This window comes from Argopecten irradians, chromosome 9 (genome assembly GCF_041381155.1).
Source record: "Argopecten irradians isolate NY chromosome 9, Ai_NY, whole genome shotgun sequence".
In the NCBI taxonomy this organism is placed as follows: Eukaryota; Metazoa; Mollusca; class Bivalvia; order Pectinida; family Pectinidae; genus Argopecten; species Argopecten irradians.
Genome location: NC_091142.1, coordinates 32,265,941 through 32,288,545, shown reverse-complemented (window position 1 = coordinate 32,288,545; position 22,605 = coordinate 32,265,941). Strand labels below are relative to the sequence as shown.

Sequence of the window (22,605 nt, the reverse complement as noted above, 5' to 3'; positions counted from 1 at the left end):
GATATATAACAGCTGATTTGATTGGTTTGTTGGTCTATGTCACCAATATATAACAGCTGATTTGATTGGTTTGTTGACATATCTCTCCAATATGTAACAGCTGATTTGATTGGTTGTTGACATATCTCTCCAATATATAACAGCTGATTCGATTGGTTTGTTGATATATGTCACCAATACATAACAGCTGATTGGATTGGCTTGTTGTGCTGCTTACGTATAGTGGTGTTAATTTGAATGTTATTAATACAAATACACAGTAAAAGTTACACTGTACATGCGTAAAACATGCGTTAAACGTACGTTACGAAACTTATGTAAAACGCATGTTGAAGATCGCACATGTAAAACGTATGTAGTATACGTAAGTTTAATACATGTTTTATTTATCCAAATGTAAACCTACATGCGCTGTACATTTTGTTGTGTAGATGCTTGCCAGTTATTACTAATATTTCTGAACAGAAGGCTCAAACAGAACCAATTATTATTAACATCACCTTGAGGTGGTCTTCCATGTGTCGAGTGTCAGTGGTGATAAGCTGTATCAGTAAATATCAATGTTTTCTTAGTATTCTCCGTGTTGTTTCTCACTTACCATGCTTATTACCAGATGGAATGTAACAATGCAAGAACTAGGATGACCCGTATATCTTCTTAAAATTACAAATAGGACTGTATATTTAAAACAAACGAAAAGAAGAGACAACTAGGAAGCTTGACGAAATAAGCCATTTAAAATCCCATCGGTCACATCTTCCTGTTCTAATTAAGACAGTGGTTCAAATTAACCAAGGTAGATTGATACAAAATAGGAAACAGTTCTCATATTACTTTCAAAATTTACAAAGTTATAACAAGACCTACACTACAATAGTTGGCCTATACTAGCTTTTATTGTCTTCCCCCTTAAAAGGACAATCGATTGTCACATTTAGACTAAAAATGACTGAATACATGCATGGAAATAGCGACTGAAACTGAGATAGGAACATACAAAATACGTAAACGGTTTTTAGTGGTAATTAGGGCAATGATTTAAAGCGGAATTAGATAACATTTTAACTCGCAATACAACTAGATAAATAGAAAGTAATTCACTATACTATTGAAACATTTGGAAAAGAAAAACCAATGTATTTAATTATTTATGCCTAAGTGTTGCTTATATTTTAATAAATGTCTCATTTAGAATGAATTAACGACAAGTTCGAAGCTTTACAATGTAATTACGTAACTTACTTCAACACTAATCCTTTAGAATCGATGGATATTAACCTTACAGTTAATCGATCAATAATTGTGTTTCTGTTCATGTTTAAGATGGTATGGCACATTGGTTTTAGTTTTATAGGTACTACAAAATTCTAACATACAGATTATCAATGAAACATAGGTTGAAAATATACTACTAAATCCGTCTTTAGTTTGAAGGTAAACATAATTAGTAACTGTTTATCAGGATTGCACTAACTTAAAAGATGCTCCACCGCCAACAGAGCATAAATGATCCTCATTATTTTAACAATATAATGGTCGTTTAATCGTGTATATGTATGTAATTAACACAAAAAAAATGAAATAAAATCTATTTATTTTGCTTTGGTGCATGCGCAATCAGTACTTCATTCCATATAAATATAGTGCCACGGATTTTTTTCGGGATACAATTAATTATTTTTTTTATATTTTCAAATTGAAGTAAAATTAGAAGCTCAAACGTTTCAATGGAGGTAATGGTGTAAAGAAACTAACTTTTGTAATTGAAGAAAAATACTAAATCATTCGTTCCTGTTTTTGATAGTGAAAAAATACCATTTGTCAGCGGTGGAGTATCTTTAAATTATCTGAAGTTCATGTCATAGAACCAAAACTGCAAAGCATGACGTGTTTTCTGAATGAAGATAAAATAATTCACGCCGAGAAAGAGTCGCGATTTTTTTTATAGATTTAAAACATTGAGAGACACCGTAATGGCTTCACAGATATTTAAAGGGAAATCATTACCAACAAGTGTCCTTACTGAACCGTGACGGACCTCCAATACAAGGTACCCAACTATACGTACAGACACATTGAATACACAAGGATAGAAAATTAAAAAAAACCTAAAGCAATTGTGAACTGATCGACTCACAGATTGTAGGTGTACATTTAAACAAGACTGGAGAAAGTACAATTCAAGCCGCCATCAAAACAGGTTCCGTGCAGTAGAAGGTTAAGACACTATCACTTGTGAACAAAGGATAATATAGCTATGGCGATTTCCCCATTGTTGGTTATATTTGTAAGTGTAATTTTAAGACGTTGTCATGGGTATGCGAACCGTTCCGAGACTGAATCGTTGTATACAGAACTTCTGTCAAATGGTTCATCCTACTACAAAAACATCCGTCCGGGATTGGACCATGGGAATGCAACTACTGTCACTGTGAACATGCATGTGACCAGCATCAATGAGCTCGAAGAGATGACAGGTCGGTTCACAGTTGTGGCTTTCCTAGATATCAACTGGGTCGACGAAAGACTGTCTTGGACGGCAACATCGTATATGAGAAACATTGCAGAAATTGAACTACCTCAAAGTGATGTGTGGAAACCTTCATTGACTTTATCGAACCCGTTTTTACGACTGAAGGCTCTCGGATCTGATGATAACCTCGTACGTTACAAACACAGCGGAAACGCCACATGGTCCGTCGGTGACGTCATGCAGGCAATATGTGACGTAGATGTAACGTATTACCCATTCGATAAACAGGTTTGTCCGCTTTATTTCCGTATTTGGGGATACGAAGGAAGCGATATCAAACTAACACCTTCAACTAATGGCGTAGGCTTTTCGTATTACGTAGAGAATTCTGAATGGGATGTTATGAAAACTGAAAATGAAGTCGTTGTCAGTGATACTCCGTACATTGTCTATAAGTTTCATCTTGAGAGAAAATCTACTTTCTTCATCATTAGTATTTACATTCCTGTGGTACTTTTGACGGGTCTATGTCCGCTTGTGTTTCTTCTTCCGGCCGATAGCGGGGAGCGCGTAAGCTTCAGTATCACATGTCTGCTGGCTATTGCCGTCTTCCTGACAATTGTGTCTGAGAATCTTCCACGATCGTCCAGCCCGATTTCTGTCCTAAGCTTCTTCCTCATGTGTGATTTCGTACTATCGACATGTCTTTGTGTTTTAACTATATTAGGACTGCAACTTTATCACAAGGACGGAAAGGATAATGAAATACCTGTTTTGTTAAAGAAAATAGCTGCAATAAAATGTAATGGACGCACACAGAGGAACGCAGCATCAGTCAAGACACAGACAACAGAGGAACAGACGGGAGAAGAGGAGGTCACTTGGAGAACTATTGCCCGGATGTTTGACATATTCTGCTTCGTCCTAAGCATTGGAGCATGTGTTGCACTTTTGGTGATTTATCTTATGTACACAAATATCGTTTAGGACTTAAAGATAGAAATGAGTTTGAACCTGACCATATCATATACTTGAAAAAATGACATAAAAACTCAGTTGCTCTATGATATTCGGCCATCTTGTTGTGTACTTGTGTCCGCCTGTTGTTCCTACTACACAAGTAACTACAGTTCACCGGCCTGTCTTTTATTGCGTTTTTGTTATTCTATTTCCTCGATGAAGTCGTATTTTGTTAATAAGTCTATGGAACCATTTTCTCAACTGTCGTGAGTTTGTAACTGAACTCGCATCCTCGGAGACCCACGGACGATCGCATTACATTACGCTACACTTATCTACGGATGATAAAAACTAGTATAGCGTACTGAAGCGCGATCACCCGTGGGTCTCCGACGATGCCGAACCCGAATTCGGCCTGGAATGTTGAGTGTTGTCAATGAAACGTTAACTTTCTCAGAACTTCTGGTTATATAATCATATAGTGGACATCTGTGTCATGGCTAATTTGTTTCCAGGTTTAGTTACGAGCATATTTTTCAACAAATTCAAACTTTAATTTGATATCGACCGAATTTTGATGCTCAACATCGTCATAGGATATTCATTTTGCATTGTATCGAGTGTATTTTAAAATGAGTGTTCTGCTACAACCCTATGCCAACATAACAAGTCTTAAAATAACGGACCAACTACTTGACATAGTTGCGTGTGTTTTATGTTCAATTTTGCTTAAGTGTGAATAATTGTGCTCAATGGTAATTCAATAAATTTGTTGTTGACGAAGTTATTAGTTGTCATCTTCATTTAGCCATCACGTATTTTATACACAATGCTAGTGATGATAGAATTATCAAACTGAGCCTTTATACGTTAATTGGTTTTTTTTTTAATTATTTTTCTTATCAAAATTATATGCTATATAGGTATTGCTGCCAGAAGTTGAACAGTAACACTCGACTTCGCAAGGAGATATGACTTTGCAAAACTGTATAGAATCGCGATGGTTTTATCCACGCTTTAGAGTCTGTATCTTAGGGCAAACAAAGTATTATCAACGATTGTTTTCCACTAGATCCTTACAAAAATATGTCTAAAGGTACGATTAATATAGGGCAAAGAAGTAATCCCAACAATGTGCACAAAATATTGTCTAATGTTCAAGGCTATCTGCCCCTTTATCATGATGCAAAACGAACGAATAAAATTACATCTTGATGACGGTCATCCATACTCTTAAAAACACAAACAATGAACACATAAAGGAGCAGATTGACTTCGAAATTCGGCAATATTTTTTGCTTCATAATAAAAGGTCGTGATAGACTAACTATGACTTACACCCAGTAGGAAAAAGAAGAAAAATAATGGGGGGGGGAGGGGGGCTGGAGTTCCTCAATATTTCGTAACTTCTCTCCCACTGGTGCCCCACCCACATGAGATACTTATTACACTTTTATATTTTAAAGCGTTCTTAACACGGTTATTTTTCGGTTTAAAGTTACCTGCATTTAGAAATGATAATTGTGAATGTCGTCATACAAGTATGCAACCCTGCTCGATCTGGACATACCGGATTCACACCATCGGTGCATTGTTGTGTAACTCGAAATAATAACGAATTAATTGTCTTTCTAAAACATTAAAAAAATAATCTTTTAAGAGACATTTTTTGAAAAAGTATAATCCCTTGATGGACATTTTTAATCTAGTTCGTGTGTATTACTTTTTCATTATTAATGGTTTGAACATATCGTGCTTGAACGTTTTAGAAAACATGCCGTGCAGTGGAAATTTTTTTAACATGAAGTACGAAAATGTGCAGGAGGACCTTTTTTTCTTTCAAATGTACATTTTTAAAACATTTCACTCGGCGAAAATGTAGGGGGGGGGGGGGGGGGGGGGGCGAAAATGTAGGGGGGGGGGAGGGGCAAAAAGACATCTTTGTCCCGCCCACACTTCTTACGCCCCTGCTTACACCTACAGCGAAAACACCTGAAATATGAAGTTTAAACCTGTCACATCGTGAGAACTTAACGTGGTTGTTGTACTTGGTTGATAACAATATATATTGCATTTAGTATGTGCCTTTATTTCTAGCTACACTATTCGCACTATAGTTGTTTTTCCTACGGTTTAGCATAAACGTAATCAATCGGACGTAATTTAGAGAAGGATAAATCAGATAATTTATTTTTCAACTTATGACGTCAAATGGTGTTTTTTCTATGTAAATAGAACTTGCTGGAATCTCTTATCTTTAAAGAAAATATATATGGTGTATACATAGAGATTGTTATTTTGTTTATGACTTCGTTGGATATTTGCCACTGTGATCTTTTACAACAACACGCACCAGTTAAACGGCTCTTGTGGACGAAAATTGAAATATGTGAATATTGAGCGTTCGTGATAAAGTTTCTTTGTAACTGATAAACAAAATACAAATTCCAATTATGATATTGGCACTTACTTGCCTGACGAATTCTCTGAGATATTTCTAGTTCGTTTTTCTGTTGTATGATGAGGTTATTTACTTTGTCCTCAACTTCAGATTAGTTTTAGATGTCTAGCTGTACAATTTAATGCAACGAGCGCTTTGTAGATCAAATAGCTGTTTATTACTAAATTCGATAGGAAACACCGTCAATTATTGTTTCACGCACTATATCGAAGTTTAAAAATCAAATGGGGGTCTATAAAAGAGTACCATTTGTTGTTGTTTTTATAATGATTGTCGACCCTGAGCAGATGATTATAACAACAAGAAATATCACTAGGCTACAATCATGATTGCTCTGTGGACGCATTTTGAATCGAGGCCACTATAAATGCTATTTTCAAAGGGAGTTTTTATTAATTATCAACTGAACTTAGGGATTTCATTGACATTAGATTGTTATGAGACGGAAAAAACCCTTTTAGACCTATTTGGCATTTCAAGAGATATTTCAAGAACACTCCATTTTATTTATAAATGAAAAAAATCAGTAATTGCTCCTATTTCAATTTCATAAAAGTGTAAGAAAGCCTTATGTTAGAATTTGTCAGGTACGTGACAAGACATCATAACAGTCTCTCCCACCTTGACCTACTTTCAAGCAAATACACCAATTTTGTCTAGTGTCGCCAACATTAGGTAATTTGATATTCACACTGTTCCTCGTTAACTCCATACAAGTTTTAGGTATGGTATATCCACAAAAAAGCTAATAAAGGTCAGTACAATGGCATCGAGTTCAGGTCCAGTTAAGACGCATATTTTATTATCAAATGTCCTTTATAAGGGCAAATACTATGATTAAAAGTGATTTAAGGTCATTTTAAAAAGTAGTTAATTCCTCTTGGGGCTATAAAGACGCATAGCTGAACCTTGGCTTTCATCCGTAAATTTGGTTAATTTTGTCCAAGCAACAACATCACTAACGTCACTAGCAAACATCACTAACGTCACTAGCAAACATGCTATGGAATTCAGTGTACCATAATAATATAATAACGTTAATAACAAAATGAGTTAAAGATTCAGCTTACTTTTGGTGAAGTTTACCATTGCATAATATTTACAATTAGAATTACGTTGCTTGGTAGATTATAATATTATTTTTGAATAATGTTCTTTTTTATTTTAATAATATTCGTTTTATTCATTTGATATTCTTTTTATTTAAATCATATTCTTTTTATTTGTATACTACTCTTTTTTGAATAATATTCTTTTTATTTGAATAATATTTTTTTCACAAGATACATTTTTGTTCTTTATAGGATGATAATGCAGAGTAAAATCAACTACACGTACGGTTCAAGGAAGATTAAATTATTTGTCAATGAATAAAATAATACAGGAGAACGTACGTGGCAAAGGGACATATGAATTATGTGCTTTTGTATATTTCAGTACAATATGCCCTGTGCTATTTGTTTTAATATAGCACATTCGAAGACTTTGTCAACTTACGGAATTTAAGAAAAAAAAATACAATGTCAGTATTAATAACATGAAATGTCGATCCATTTATACCACCGCATTAATATAAATAAACATAGTTGACGAGATACTGACGGTGTTGTAAAGTAGAAATATTTTCTCTGTACCTGATACGACCACACATATAGGGTAATCCGTAGCACATTTACCATGTACTTCGAATTCCAACATCTATTTAGTAAATGATAAAGAAACAAAATAGGAGCAGGTATACGACAAAGTAAAATTTGAATTAAATATTTCAGCAGTTAAAAATAAGTTACAGTATAATTAAATGGGTCAAGTGTTTTATTTATAAAAATCAGAACGTGAAAAAACAAGCCAGCTATTGATAAAATACTGTTTTCTATATGATATACTTGAACTGAGATTTAAAGGTAACTGTGCCTTGTTGACCTGCAGGAAGTTTCCATTCTCTGTGTATTCCACGGATTGTCCACAGGTGTCAGCCATGGGCTGTCAGATCTCGTATTTAGATGGTGTATTTGCTCAGATTTACAATTGAGTTTAGGACGGGTTTAATCCAGTTACCTACGTACTAATATCATTATTATTTACTTGACATATAATTCCACCATTCCATCAGAGCAACTCACCCACGACATGGTGGCGGAATGGTTTTACGTCACCTCAACAGATTGAGGAGTACTTTAAAGGTGGTGCATGATTCACATAAATCACTTAAGAGGAAACGTTTTAGTTGGATTACATTTCAAAGAATATTTTAAATAATTTTCACAAAAGAATGGATTTGCAAGGTTTATCAGAAGAAAAAAACATCTGATTCATTTCAAGTAACTGGATTTCATTTCCAAGTAATTTCTATTAAGTTTGAGTAATATTGTTTTTATTTAACATAACAAAGGAAATGAGTCGGTTACATATTGGATGGTATATTACTTTTATATTTTTATCCGCTGGAATGGTTTTTGGACAGAACAGGAGCTATACTGAAAGTCTCTATGAAACCGTTTTAACAAACTACAACCGATTTGTCCGACCAAATGAAAACCAGTCTGAAGCTACAGTGGTCAGTGTGAACTTTTTCATGTTGAGTGTAAAAGACTTTGACGAGGTTACAGGAAAATTCTCCGTGGTTGGTTACTTCTATTTGTTCTGGAGCGACCCAAGGATGGCGTGGACCCCTGCAAACTATGACAACTTGGAGAAGCTTTACATTCCACAAAGTTTGGTATGGAAACCGGAGCTCACTCTAGTGAATGCATACCAATATATACGGACAGTGGGGTTCGACGATCTTCCAATATTATATTTTTCAAATTCAACGGCAAGATGGATGGTCGGTGAGGTAATGGACACGACTTGTGACGTTGATGTGACGTATTTCCCGTTCGACAAACAGACATGTAAACTCGAATTTGCTGCATGGGGCTACACCTCAAGTCAACTGACATTTCAGGCAGCACAAGACAATATTGATTTCTCACAATTTTCGGAGAATGTCGAATGGCTTATAACAAAAACAAATGGATACGGAGTTTCATCGCGTGACCACGCCTTTATCGTGTTTGAGGTGACGATGGAGAGACGATACACGTTTTTCATCGTTAATGTATTCATCCCAGTGATAATGCTGACCCTGTTGAGTAATATGGTGTTTCTGTTGCCTGCTGATTCGGGTGAGCGTGTCGGATACAGTGTCACGTGTCTCCTGGCTGTGTCAGTATTCTTGACTATAGTGTCGGATACCCTACCAAAAGCTTCCAATCCGGTATCCGTTCTGACCTTTTTCCTAATGTGTGACTTTGTGGTGTCCACTTCGATCTGTATTTTCACTATATTAGGTCTAACTCTTCATCACAAAGATGTAACAAAGCCAGTGCCCAAATGGGTGAAACGCATCACGGACTGTTTCACGTGTAAGGTTTGTGGTTCACAAAAAAACCCACGACATGTCACCAAAGTTCGGGAAGCCACCGGAAATGACATCAAGGACAACCATCACTCAGATCATCATTCATCAACAGATGATATACACGTGGTCGTTCAGACGGCATCATCGGACAGAAACAGCAGAAGTCCTGAGATGACGCCTAGATCGAAATCGAAGGCAAACCATTTACATATGTCACGCGATAGAAGAGTTCTACCTGCCCCCGCCGAACCGGATCCGGAAGTGAAGGAAGTAGATAATGATGACAAAGAAGAGGAATTCACCTGGAAAACTGTCGCAAATATTTATGATCGCGTTTGTTTCATTCTCGGGATTTCTGTCGTTTTGGGTCTAATGGTTATTTACACAATGTTTACAAATCTGGTTTAAATGATCATTTTCAATTTAGCAAATATCATATACATGTAATTGGGTATAATATGAGTTGATAGTAAAAGATAATTATTTAATTGCATATATATTATTTTTTCGTGATAAGTCTTTATGACATTTCATCCAACACGTCATATTTGACAACAAACCGTATCTTTGTATAATCACAACATAGTGATATATTGGCAATGCTGCGAGAATTTGTAATTCAAAATACGTATATTATGATGCAAATCAATTTTGTTTTTGTACAATGTGTATGTTTGGTATGCTTCATGTTCCTTGGTAAAAATAAAACAATTTTCTTTTGAATTTAGTGTTGATGTCAACTAAGGACATTATCTATAACACAAACGCTATATTAGTATATGTGTTTCGACCTTCAAGTTATATGTGCCGTAACTTTCATACTCGCGAACCAAGAAGAGCTTTTAATATTGCATAGGTTTTAAATTTAGAAGTACAAATAAAAGCTGAAAATGATTTATCACAGTACTGCCAAGTTGTTATATGTACATATACAGCACATTAAATGAGTACATACGGTCATACAATAAAGCCAAGTTGTGGTCTACAATTTCAATACACATATTTACAGAGTTATTTGTAATTGTGAAGTGTTTACTGCATGTAAGCATGCAAAAGGCATAAAACAGGATTTTACAGGGCATAAATTCTGATTCTATGTTGTACCTAATGTTTATAAGGCATCATACATGTTTTTCTGCCCATTTGAATGAATTTCATACATGATGGAATTATATAGAGTATTGAAGAAAATTTACATGTAACAATTTTCACCCACTTTAGGCACATATAACTTTAACATTTGATAATTCATTGATATATGATAATTGTAATTTCCTTTTTCTAACACTGACTTATAATAGGTTACCATTCTTTGAAGTTTCAGTAGTACATCTGATTATGGAAATATCTATTTGGTACTAGAGACCTAGAAGACATGCAGGCCTAACCGATTTATTGGTGTAAGGTTTTAGAGCTCGGACAGGTGGGTAGGGATTAAATCCCCTCGATACGAAATGTACTTAAACATACGGAATTCTCGTAATCACAGCTAACCATGAAAATAATTATCTAATTTCAAAACATTTAAAATAATAGTTCTCTTAAGTTTATTGAGAATAAAAGCTATTATTTTCAGTATTTATCTGCCAATACAAATATTGTGTGAAGGTTTATAACGCCAAATCAGGGAGGAATGGCAAGTGTATGGCTAGTATTGTAACCATTTAACCCAAGGACATTATGTTTAAAGGTTAAAAAAGATAATTTTATTTAAAAATAAGATTACCTGTAATGTCATATACAAAGAATTGCAATAATGTTTCCGTTTAAAAAGGCGATATATTTACGCATTACCGAATTTAAATAACTATATAAAGAAATCTTAGATTCGATATTCTCTGCTCAATTCGAACTTAATTTTGCAATTACCATTTGTCAATGACAGCCCTTCTATGATTGCTGATTTGTGCCATTTGCGCTTTTTCTCGTTGGTAAAATCGCGAAAAAGTGAAAATCCGACGTTACTTTGTGCTTTTTCACACTTTTTCAAACGCGAAAAAGCAAAAATTAGCAAAGCGAAAAAGCCAAAAAACGAAAAAAGAAAAGGCGATAAAGCGAAAATCCATTCCGTCGCTTTTTCGTGTTTTTTTTTTGCTTTTTTGCTTTTTTTATGTTTTTTCCCAACGCCAAAAAGCGAAAAAGCGAAAATGGCACAAATCAGCCACCACACTATTTCTCGCACCACTCAGCGTTTAAAACAATGGAATAGTGGAACGTGTTCCATATAGGAGGTCATTGTTTAGTTTGTTCTAATCTACAGGTATTGTTCAGTTTTACATTGCCATACTGAAATCCACATACTACACTCACATAGGGATTGGATTTCGTTTTTATGTTAACCATGCTTGTATGGAGCAATTCCTCTAAGAATATATTCTATGGGGCGCGTTAGCGCCCCATATTGAATATATTCTTAGAGGAATTGCTCCATACAAGCATGGTTAACATAAAAACGAAATCCAATCCCTATATTTACACTCACACGACTTTTTATTTATATTTTATGCAATAAAATCGTCATTTGAAAGTGACGTAATTATTCAATAAAAGTCGGTCAAAAGTGGGAGGAGCTTACTCAATTGAACAGCGAATGATGACGCTTCACGTAAGGTAGAATTATTCATCCGCGACGACAAAAAAAGTTTAATATTTTAGTGTAAAATAAACATGACAAACAAAGTAAATTTCAGAGATAATTTTATTTAATCAGATCAGAACTTTAAATATATATTCAATTTTGCTAAAAGTTAATATATAGCGTAATAACATAAAGAATTTGTACACGGCCACATGTGCGAACTCGGTGACCGTTATTGTGCAGCGAGACGAAGCTGACGCACGCTTACACACTTTAGTTTGACGAAGTTGTTAAAGCACCGATTTTCAAGTAGCTCAATGTGTTTGAGATGTCGTCTGACTTGACGATATTACATCCTTGGGAGCCATGTGATTATATTATCTACGCTTAGATCCATATCACCATCGATAGATGAAACAAATTCACTTGTGTTCGATGGATACAATGTATTTGTGGTGACGCGGAACTGTCAACAAGTGGATTATTAGCGGTGCATGTTTTATAATACACATGATTAAATACTCAAAGAACAAAGACAAGAGGATATATTTATAACTGACCTCTATCAGAGGGTCTCACACCCGTCCAACCCAAAGGCTCGATCGTAGGACGAACATAGGCACAGAGGTAATGTTTACATTTGACACCCATCATTATTAACAAAAATGAAAGCACGTCGCCCCGGTCGGGATATTTTTCCATTTCTTTATTCAATTGTTAATTTAAAAATTGTTTGAATCATATATAAATATAAAACATGTATATATTGTTTACATTTTTCCAAAATTCTATGAAAAACAACAATATACACGTAATGTTGCGTCAAAATGTAAACAAAGCCATGTGTTTCTTTTTTTTTTAAAAGTAGTCCTTTTACGTTGCACAGAACATTTCCTTACGCAAGTTCAAAGTTCAATGTTACCATGCAGTTATGGTAAACAAAATCGGCTAGTATTAGCGTAAAGTGACCAAGCCTAGCAAGTGTAAATATAGGAGAATATGATCATTTCTGGAGGTTAACTTAGTACATGTATAAGTAGAAACATTCGACCACAACATACCTTTGTAAAATTATAATCTTCAATGACGCTATAGCGTTCTATTAACAATTTAAAATACAAAATATCTCTTCGGTGCTGAGCATTTAAGAGAATAAATAGTCTGTGTATTTGATCTGTCTAACTACAAATCAGAAATGTCTACAAGTTCACTTATGACACACTAGGTTCAAAAGAATTGTTTTGTCAACACTCTACATCCTACCACTTTAGCTTGATCCTTTACGCAAACCTCTGACGTCCGTGAAATGACTCCTGTATTATCGACTATATGTTTATAGTGTATGTTTTCGGGTGCGATGACCTCGTGGTGACTTTTACTTTAAAATTAGCTCATGATGAACTTCTTTGGAGCAGAATGAAGGGGTTAACTAGCCTTGTTTTCTTTCTTCTTATTTGCTATACACTGTAATGTGTTTACTGCATGTAGGAAATTCGAATTTTATAACGTAAAAAATAAGAACTGAATTTTTACCCTCATAATTACGAGATAACCATTTCAAAATTATGACAGAATGATGTCGTAAATACGAGAAAACTATCGTATAATACTTAATTGCGAGAAAAAATCATTAAAAAAAATCTATTACGTGGAACTATTCGGCTTTTGATGTTTACAATACGATTACATTAATATGGTACCAGACGATACTTTTTTTATAACAATACAACGAAAAATAACATTTGACAACATTTCATTGAAAAAAGCTATTAAATATTTAGCGCTTCGATAAAATCCTTATTTCTGTCGTTTTGCGTTTAAAATGTACATTGACATTGATAACAACTCGAGTTGTCTCTCTTTAAATCGTTCTGATTATCAATTTTAAGTAAGACAGCGACCATATTGTTATTTTACTATGAGTTCTTTGGAAAGTGCCAATAGCCAATTATTCATTGGTAACGTTCCCTAAATGTTAAATCAAAACATTATAAAATGGTAATATTTTAAAAGTTATAATATGCTTTGATACCGGTTTTATGGCACATCCCATATGTTTTAAGTTGTATTGTTTTAGATATATGCTTTTATGTCAAGACAACTCGTATACTTTGACTTTTTTGTGTACTTGTGGCACCCTTTTCACAAAATGATGACGTCACAATGAATACCTACCCGTAAGGGAGGGAACATTTTAATATTCTAAGACGGAATAACAGTGTCCTGGACATTCATCCAAAGAAAAAGATATATTCTACCCCATCGGACAGAGATATCTGAACTTCCGCTGTGGAGTAGGATTTCTCTGTCTTACCCAGTGCAAATGCTTGCACGAATAGAACATATTCGCGTGATAAACTGGAAGTTATAAAACGTCATATGCAAATAAAAAGTCACTATATTCACCTTCAACTGTGGAATAGTTAACTTTTCCCGTGGAATAGTTCACAAACTATTCCACAGCAAAAGGTAACTATTCCACAGTATTAGGTGATAATAATAGACTTTGCTCCGACTATACCACAAGCTATAACAATATATGACATCACAGCCATGTTTTAAATGCATTTATGTGAGATATTATATCAATGGCAATCTAAACAAGCACAGTATATCTGTATATACCTCTATGACAAACAGATAATATTTGAAAAACAAACATACATACATGGGAGAACAAAATAAATAAATAAATAAATAAATAAACAAAGAAAAAATAACAATAACATACATACACACACACACAAGAAAACAATTAGGACATAAGCAGCAAGCGACAATGTTGGCCAGTAATGTCAGTTAGCTATACGAAAAACAAACTTGACTAGTATTACTATAAAAGATGTAATTACCAGGATTGGTGTTAAAAATTTCATGTCATTTTGCATTTATGGAAAATCGTCTTGCAGTCCTTGTTTTATTAGAATCTATTTAAAAATGTCGGATATTTTTGTTGTAAATTTGCAATAAAACGTCGAGATTTGAAAGAAAAATATTCTTTCATAAGTGGATATGAAGGATAGGGATATTCTACCCTTGGTATCACAAAATGTTGAAACATTTTATGACCCTCGTGTAGAATATCCCTATCCTTCTTATCCACATATGAAAAAGTCTTATAAGATTTTGTTTGGTTGTGAATATTTCAAAATCATTTAGATTCTTGTTTGTCAAGATTTAACAAAGTTTTTGACAAAGTAAAATGGCAATCTCCATGTTGATTTATTGATTATTCTTTTTTTAATCGCGTATTTGTTGATTTTAACTGGGATGAGGCTCATTACAGTCTAACCCTCGGGTTAGGTTGGGGAAGATCCTATTAATCTACATTTGGTATACAAACCTCAAATAGAAAATTGTTAACGCATTCAAATTGATCAGATTAGATAGATTAAGATAAAAGGACAAAAAGTGGCATTGGAAATTTACGTTATCGAAATTTTGTTTGTCATTTGAGTAATTTTAATTTCTCTGTACTTGAATTGAGCATGCATTTGAATTAAATCACAGTATCCTAATTGCAACTAAATTTATCATTTTTTTTTCATTTAAGGAAATATCGTTATTTTAAATTTTTCAAAATAGAATAATTAATGAATATTCAAACAGGTAAATAAATTAATGAAGAAATTGAGTAAAATAGTAAAGGAACAAACAGTTTTGTGATATCCTGAATGTGATAGTGGAGAAATATTCATATGATTAATAATTACGCCGCCAACAGTTCAGGTATTGCTCAAACTATTATCTTAAACAACAAGTTATAATAACAAGAATTGACTTAAATTAATGACTGCATGTTGAGCGTAGCAACTCGTCTTACGCCTTCTCGAGAAAGATATAAAATATTCACTAAATAAAATAATCATTAATTACCAATCATTAGTTATTTTTAAGCCTATTGGATTAAATTAAAGCTACAATTAGAATAAGATATTTTGTATATATTGTTACAGACTGTGTGAAAGTCTAATGAAATGACAGCCAACACATGACCTAACATATGATTATTCTCAGGTTTAGGAGACTTTCTGACGGATTTTTTTCAAAGTAAATACTTTTTTTTTATTTTGTAAACACATGTTTGTGAATGTCATTTGTTTACAGAAACAGTGTTTCTCATGAGAATTTCCAAACAAACTTTTTTCCAAAGCCAAAAAATCTAGCTTTTATAAACACAATTTTTCTACATCACCAGGAAAGGAACTCATTAAAATACCAAATATCACTCGGTGGTTTTCTAATTATATTTTTTGAATTATTAAAAAATCCATGTTATGCAAAGTTAGCAGAAAAACTTGCGGTTTATCTACGAAATCTACAAGCTCTGACAAGTTCTGGAACATTGAGATTAACTTGAGTGCAGTGAGGCGTGCAATTTCGAATAAAGAAAACTGCCGCTCTGCCTCGGCAAAGGAAAGAGCGGTTAGACTTTACTGGTCCGAACAGCTATTTATCGCCTTGGTACGACGCCTGTCCCATAGGGCACCCTGCTGCTTTTCTATGGGTCACGCCAAACTTGTCAGTCAGTGACATCTGAACATTAGTCAAATAGACTATTTTCTGGAAAATTAAAGATATGATGAAGGTTTTGTTAAAATCGCACTTCGCATTCTCTTACATTAAGCTCTAATAAAACTACATTTGTTGATGAGTTTGTTGAAAACAAATTTATGATAGATACGCTTTTTTAAACTCTGAATGATAAAGGAATGATATACACTATAGATTATGTACACAATAAATGGTATTCTATATTTTCTTATGCGTGAAATAGTTAATATGTAAAAATGTTTTTTGATTGAGCAGGTGTCAGAAGAAAGATTAAAAAAATCATCTATTGGAAAGAGGGAAGATACCTTTTCTTTCAGAACAGGCTATGGTAGTTTTGTAACTTACTAATACACTGTTTTACTTAGCAGTTTAAAATTTGTATGTACCCTAAAATCTCGATAATACGCCGCGGCTTATATTCTTTTTTTTTGGTAGGAAATCAAAGGCTTATTTTCAGAAGCGGCCTATTTTCAGGACCTATTTTCAGGAGCGGCCTATTTCCAGGACCTATTTTCAGGAGCGGCCTATTTTCAAGCTCGTCTTATTTTCAAAGTCATTTATCCTGTAACGTAGCTCATTTACGGGACCTTCTTACTTTCATAACATTTAATTAAAAAAAATAAAGTACGCAAACCAATTTGATATTAAATATGCATTTATTTTATGCCTGTATTTATGTATATAATAAAATAACAGCACTGAAAATTATAATTACATCTACAATGCAGTGAAATGGCCAAATAGGTCAGACCATGAAGCCAAGGTCTAGTCTACAATACTATACTCCATCTAAATATACATATGGTATAAAACAGGATTTGTACAGAGCATAAATCTCGTGTTGTAACTAACGTTTAAAGGGCATCTCACATGTATGTTTATCCATTTGAATGAATTTCACAGATTAATTCATCAAACCTAGTGATGAACTTATACAATGTACCCTATATACTCCCTTTGTGTATTTTGCTGCGCTCACAAACATCAATATATTATTGACGAAATTTCTTTTTGAATACATAATCGTAAAAAATTAACAAATATAAAGAAATACTATATTTTGTTGGTGATCATTCTTGTGAATGATCAAATCATTCTTGTGAATGATCAAAAATAAAAATTACAGTTCAAATTTCACCTTATTTTGGCATTTCTTTACATATCATACTATTGCCAAGATGACGTGTTATATTACATTATACGGACATACGATCAAACTAAGTAATACAATACTCCAAAATAGATGAAATTGAATTTTTAATTATCCTGTCGGAATAGAATAAAAACAATGAAGTCATACACAGTAAACTTAAGCATAATTAGTGTTGACCACAATTTTCTAATTATACTACTAAGAATACTAACTCTCCTTAAACCAAACTTCAGGCGTCCTTATTTGAAAGAGACTTATTTTTGTAGAAACGACTTCAAATGATGGTGGCAGTACGACAGGAGCTATAATTTCCTCTAACACCGTTGTTGGTGTTGCATGGCTTTCAACACATCGCCGTAAATACCCCGGAACATTTGTGTTAATTTATTATTTCATTTTCCCATTGAGTTGGTCACTTAATCTTTTAACAGCCAGCAATCACAGCAACAGAAGCTTCTCATCCTACACACGTTTTCTAGACGGCATTCCTAATTTATTTTGTCATCTTATAACAGGAGTAAGGCAAGAAACTTGCTTTTGATAGACCTTCTTGATATGATAAAAAGGAAATATAGAGAGACAGATATATAGTTGGAAAATGAAGATCATATCAAGGATTTACATTTACATTACACAACTTTTCATTGCATTATAACATCTTTATTATAGTTCCGCTTTTCTTTCGTAATAAAATTGGTTCACAGATAACTACCAAGCACTAGACAGATTAAGGTAAGAAATAAGTACATGAAAGGATAATAGAAAATATATGTAAACTAAAAAGTTTTATTGCTATATTAGTTGTTTGTCATCTGAACTTTAACTATACTGGTAATTACTGAAATGGAATTGTATGATAATACTTAAATAAAACGAATATATTTAATATATGTATACCAAAAACACGATATAATGCTCTTTCAGAAAGACACACGATTGTTACTGTACAAATAGATACATCAACATTTAATTAGAAAAATAAAGCAACATTGATCATTGGATTATATGCACATACATTTTGGCTTGTTAAGCACATTTAATCAAAATTACTATTACATAGTTAAATCACTCGCAATTAGAAGACAAAACTCTATTCATATTATATTTAAGAAAAAACTTCTACAAGAAGAAGTAGATCTTCATCTTCATGGCGGAGTCTGAATTTTGTAGGAAGATTTAGAGATGACAACCCGGATATCGCTGCTAAGATTTGGTTTGCAGACTAAACATGAAATAAATCAAATAAATTCACAAAAGTAAAAACAAATATCAATAAAATAATAATAATAACAATAAATCTATAAGATAAGATAAACTATACAGCATTTTATGTGTTATTCTAAGCCATATCAGCATGGAATCAGGTATACTTCAGTTTGTAAGATCTGAAATAGATAAAAATATTACCTTAAAACAACAAAACAATTCAAATTTGATCAATGCGAACGTTCAGTATATTTTACACTTTATTCCTATCCGTGCCACAATTCAAATCAATATGAAGAATAAGCTGAAAACCTTAAGCTAAACCACTGACTAACTCGACTCATCATTGAATGTCTATCGATCTCCTTTAATGTACTACAGATACAAGATCGACAGCGAAACATATAATAAAGCCCTGTTACATTATTCGCGGTCATTGGTATCTTGAGTAAGGTAGAACAAATATAATATATATAAAAAATATTTGATATTACAACAGCGTTCATCGTTTCACGTGCCATATGACCTAAATTAATAAAATTTGGACACATATTTTACATGCCATTTGTTAAAAACCTCTTTGACCCTTAGGTGGCACTTTAATCATTCAAATTTTACCATAAACATTCTGTCAATTCTAGGTTTGCTAAGTGACGTTTTGAGAAATTATAACATAAATACATGATATTAGATTAGCTATTTTTTCCGTGGAGGTAATTTATATGAGGTTCACGTCGACCTCTCTAAATACTGAGTCGTGTAAGTTACGTAATAACACGCGTGTAATTCGCTGATAGGGAGACAAGTGACCCCTCTCCACGAGGTCACGCCATTGATGAATTGCGGTAAACTGATACCGAAGTGATTGCGCGAGAGAGGTCAGAGGTCATGTGAGATGTCAGTTTCATAGCAACGGTACCAGGAGTATCAGTCGTCACTATCCCATCAGGCACCGCGCCGCATGCTTAAACGACAAGTTGACAATTATAAAATGAGACTGCATGGAAAATAGACCGAATTCTTTTGTGAGGAATTTGCAGCATAGAAATTACAATAGAAAAATTCATTATATATATATTTCTCTTTGTGTATTTAATTTGCATATAAATTCCATCATGTTTATACCCGATTTTTTGCTTTCGGGAAATGATGTAACTGAGACCACCCATCCCTTCTTTAAAATCATATAATTATGACTTTTTATAATATTATTAAACTATCACTTAAATTTTCTCTTCTCAAGTCGTCAATTATTCACAAATATGGAAAACAAACTTGATTAACTTTAAATTTCTTCACAAATGACGACATTTCTAATCATTCTCCTTCTCCACAGAAAAAGTTATATAGATTCGAAATTTTCAGGTAAGAGCTACCATTTCTGTTTATTTCTCAGTCGTTGTTACTTACTTTGCTTTTAGTACTTATTTAATAGTGCAATCCACTTACATTATCTTACTTTATCTTAGTTCTATGAATGCTTTCTGCCACTCATTTTTTATTACTCTTTAATATCAATTTTGAAGTCACACACATAGACTCATGTATATGAAGATAGTATTCAGCATAAGACACATGCTTGCTTCATTATATTCGATATCTATATTCTATAAAATAGATTAGATAGAAAAAAAGAGGAAAAAACAAACAAAATACAAAAAGAAAATGTGATTACAATGGTTTTACTTGATAACTATTATTATTTGATTCCAGTGAACGTGAAAGTACGTATGTCTGCTCATGGTTTACACAGTGCGTAAATATCCGAATTTAGGATAAAACATGAAACCCTCCACAAGAGGTCGGACACGAGGGTGGGGAGACCATGTGACGTGCTGACAGGTAGCCCGAGGTTTACGGTATAAGTAATAGTAAATAGGCCGCAGTTCTTTACCCCAGGGATGCCAGTACCGCGAAGAATGCCTCAATGGCCACGTTATAATGATATTCCAGGGAGGGTTTGGGGAGGGAGTAGTTTATGTATGGGCAAATGTCAGTTATAGTACTGTAAATTACAACGGGACTCCTCCGACTCGTCCAGTCACGTGTCCATATCTCTCAATCTATTAACAGTATCCAATTCATCCTTATCTGTTCATAACCTCGATTCAATCCATAATTTGATAATGATATCCCTGATATATTTTTGAATAGTATTTTGATATAATTCTCCCGGGAATATCAATTAAATATAACTGAATGTGGGAAACATTGGTCGTTTACATGTATGAGTGTTGAAATTTTGTTGGTGCCTTTTGCCTACCATCAAGTTTTATCTAATTCTAATTTGCTATCAACCCTTGTATATGGATGTAAAAATGCAAATAAAATGTATTATATTGTATTGTATAATTGTTTATAAATATTGAGGTTTGATGGCCATAATTTGATAAGAAATCAAGGTTCAGTCGGTGTCTATTTTGAGTGTAAGAAGGTGTACGTAGAGGGCCATAAGACCACCGAAACTGAAAATAATATATCGATGTGAAAACAACAACACATTTTAAAGGACATTGATATTAAGATGTTTATACTCTGTGTCGTCAAACACAAAAACATTTATACATTTCCTTTTTTTTAGGATATAGTTTTAGATATATGTAGTTGGTTGGTGTTATGGCGTTCATTACGGTTCATATGTGATTGATCGTTTCCAATTTAACCAACAAAGCTACAAATTGCGTAAAAAGACAAAACCAAAAGAGAATACTACGCAACCTCGAGAAAAATATATATTACTGGTGCCAGTATATGTCAGGGGCGAAACTTATCTGATTATCTTTGCAAAGAGTTATCAGCATGGGTATATATTCTTTATATTTCTCATTTCAATAAATTTCATTCACAGTGCATCGAAGTTTTAGATGTTCAGAATGTTCTTATAAAAGACTCCACTGTCACTGCCTTGATTTCATTTGGTTTTTTTTAACTGCAATTTATTTCTGAAAATGTGATTTGATGATCGAATAATATTTCTAACAAGAATTTTAAGTTAAAAAAATCTCGGAGTCATTTACATTCCGATACATACTGTAAACATTCTCGAAGTCATCGATATCTACTTTTCGCCATGTGCATAATTTTAACTTGAAATAATACGTTTTACTCTCCATAAGGCCCTTCTTCATTGGAAATATATTCTTTGACCTGACCTAAATTTGAAATAAAATGATCATCTAATATCACAGTTTAAATGTAAGACACTTCGGTTCAGTTTTATATTACTTGGAACCACATGGGTCATCAGTGGTACAAGATATAGATATATAGAGAAAGCAGGAAATAATAATAGTACACAAACAATACACTCACACCATACGTAGTGTAGAGGGATATCTCATGGTACTTTTTACCAAATACAATAAAGCATATAAGTTTTAAAAAACAATGTATAGTAATTATCACTTATCAATTCACAAGAGATGAGCAACAGTGTATATAGTATTTACAATTGGTTTTTAAATTCTCTCACCAAAATATTCTCACAACATTTCCACAACATTACATTAAACTAGCGATCTCATAAGACATTTTTTAAATTTAGTTTTATCATCAGTTACTCATAAGTATAATATAACACAAGTATAATATAATATGAGTTTTATATAACATAAGTACATGCATAATATAACATAAGTATAATATAACACAGGTATAATATAGCATAAGTATAATACATAAGTATTATTCTAATAACCCTTGCTAATAATGAGATTTCATGTACTTTATTAAAATCAAATTAAGCCATTCTCTGCTCAATGTCTGTCATTTACATAGGCTTCAACAATTAAAGATATGCATTTCAACGCAAAACATT

General features: G+C 33.3%; 2 protein-coding genes across 2 annotated transcripts; both read left to right on the top strand.

The window, feature by feature from the left end:
- The first annotated feature begins 1,772 nt into the window (after positions 1-1,772).
- Positions 1,773-4,216, top strand: LOC138330939 (ligand-gated ion channel 4-like). The gene has a single exon (XM_069278416.1). It carries the CDS (start codon positions 2,258-2,260, stop codon positions 3,458-3,460), a length of 1,203 nt encoding a protein of 400 aa, XP_069134517.1. The 5' UTR covers positions 1,773-2,257; the 3' UTR covers positions 3,461-4,216.
- Positions 4,217-7,859: 3,643 nt separating this feature from the next.
- Positions 7,860-10,020, top strand: LOC138330938 (acetylcholine receptor subunit alpha-1-B-like). Its single transcript, XM_069278415.1, has one exon. The coding sequence runs from the start codon at positions 8,290-8,292 to the stop codon at positions 9,703-9,705; it is 1,416 nt and encodes a 471-aa protein (XP_069134516.1). The 5' UTR covers positions 7,860-8,289; the 3' UTR covers positions 9,706-10,020.
- Positions 10,021-22,605: the final 12,585 nt, after the last annotated feature.

Excerpts from the sequence above, each read along its gene's own strand:
- LOC138330939 (XM_069278416.1), top strand. The coding sequence starts at position 2,258 with ATGGCGATTTCCCCATTGTTGGTTATATTTGTAAGTGTAATTTTAAGA.
- LOC138330938 (XM_069278415.1), top strand. The coding sequence starts at position 8,290 with ATGAGTCGGTTACATATTGGATGGTATATTACTTTTATATTTTTATCC.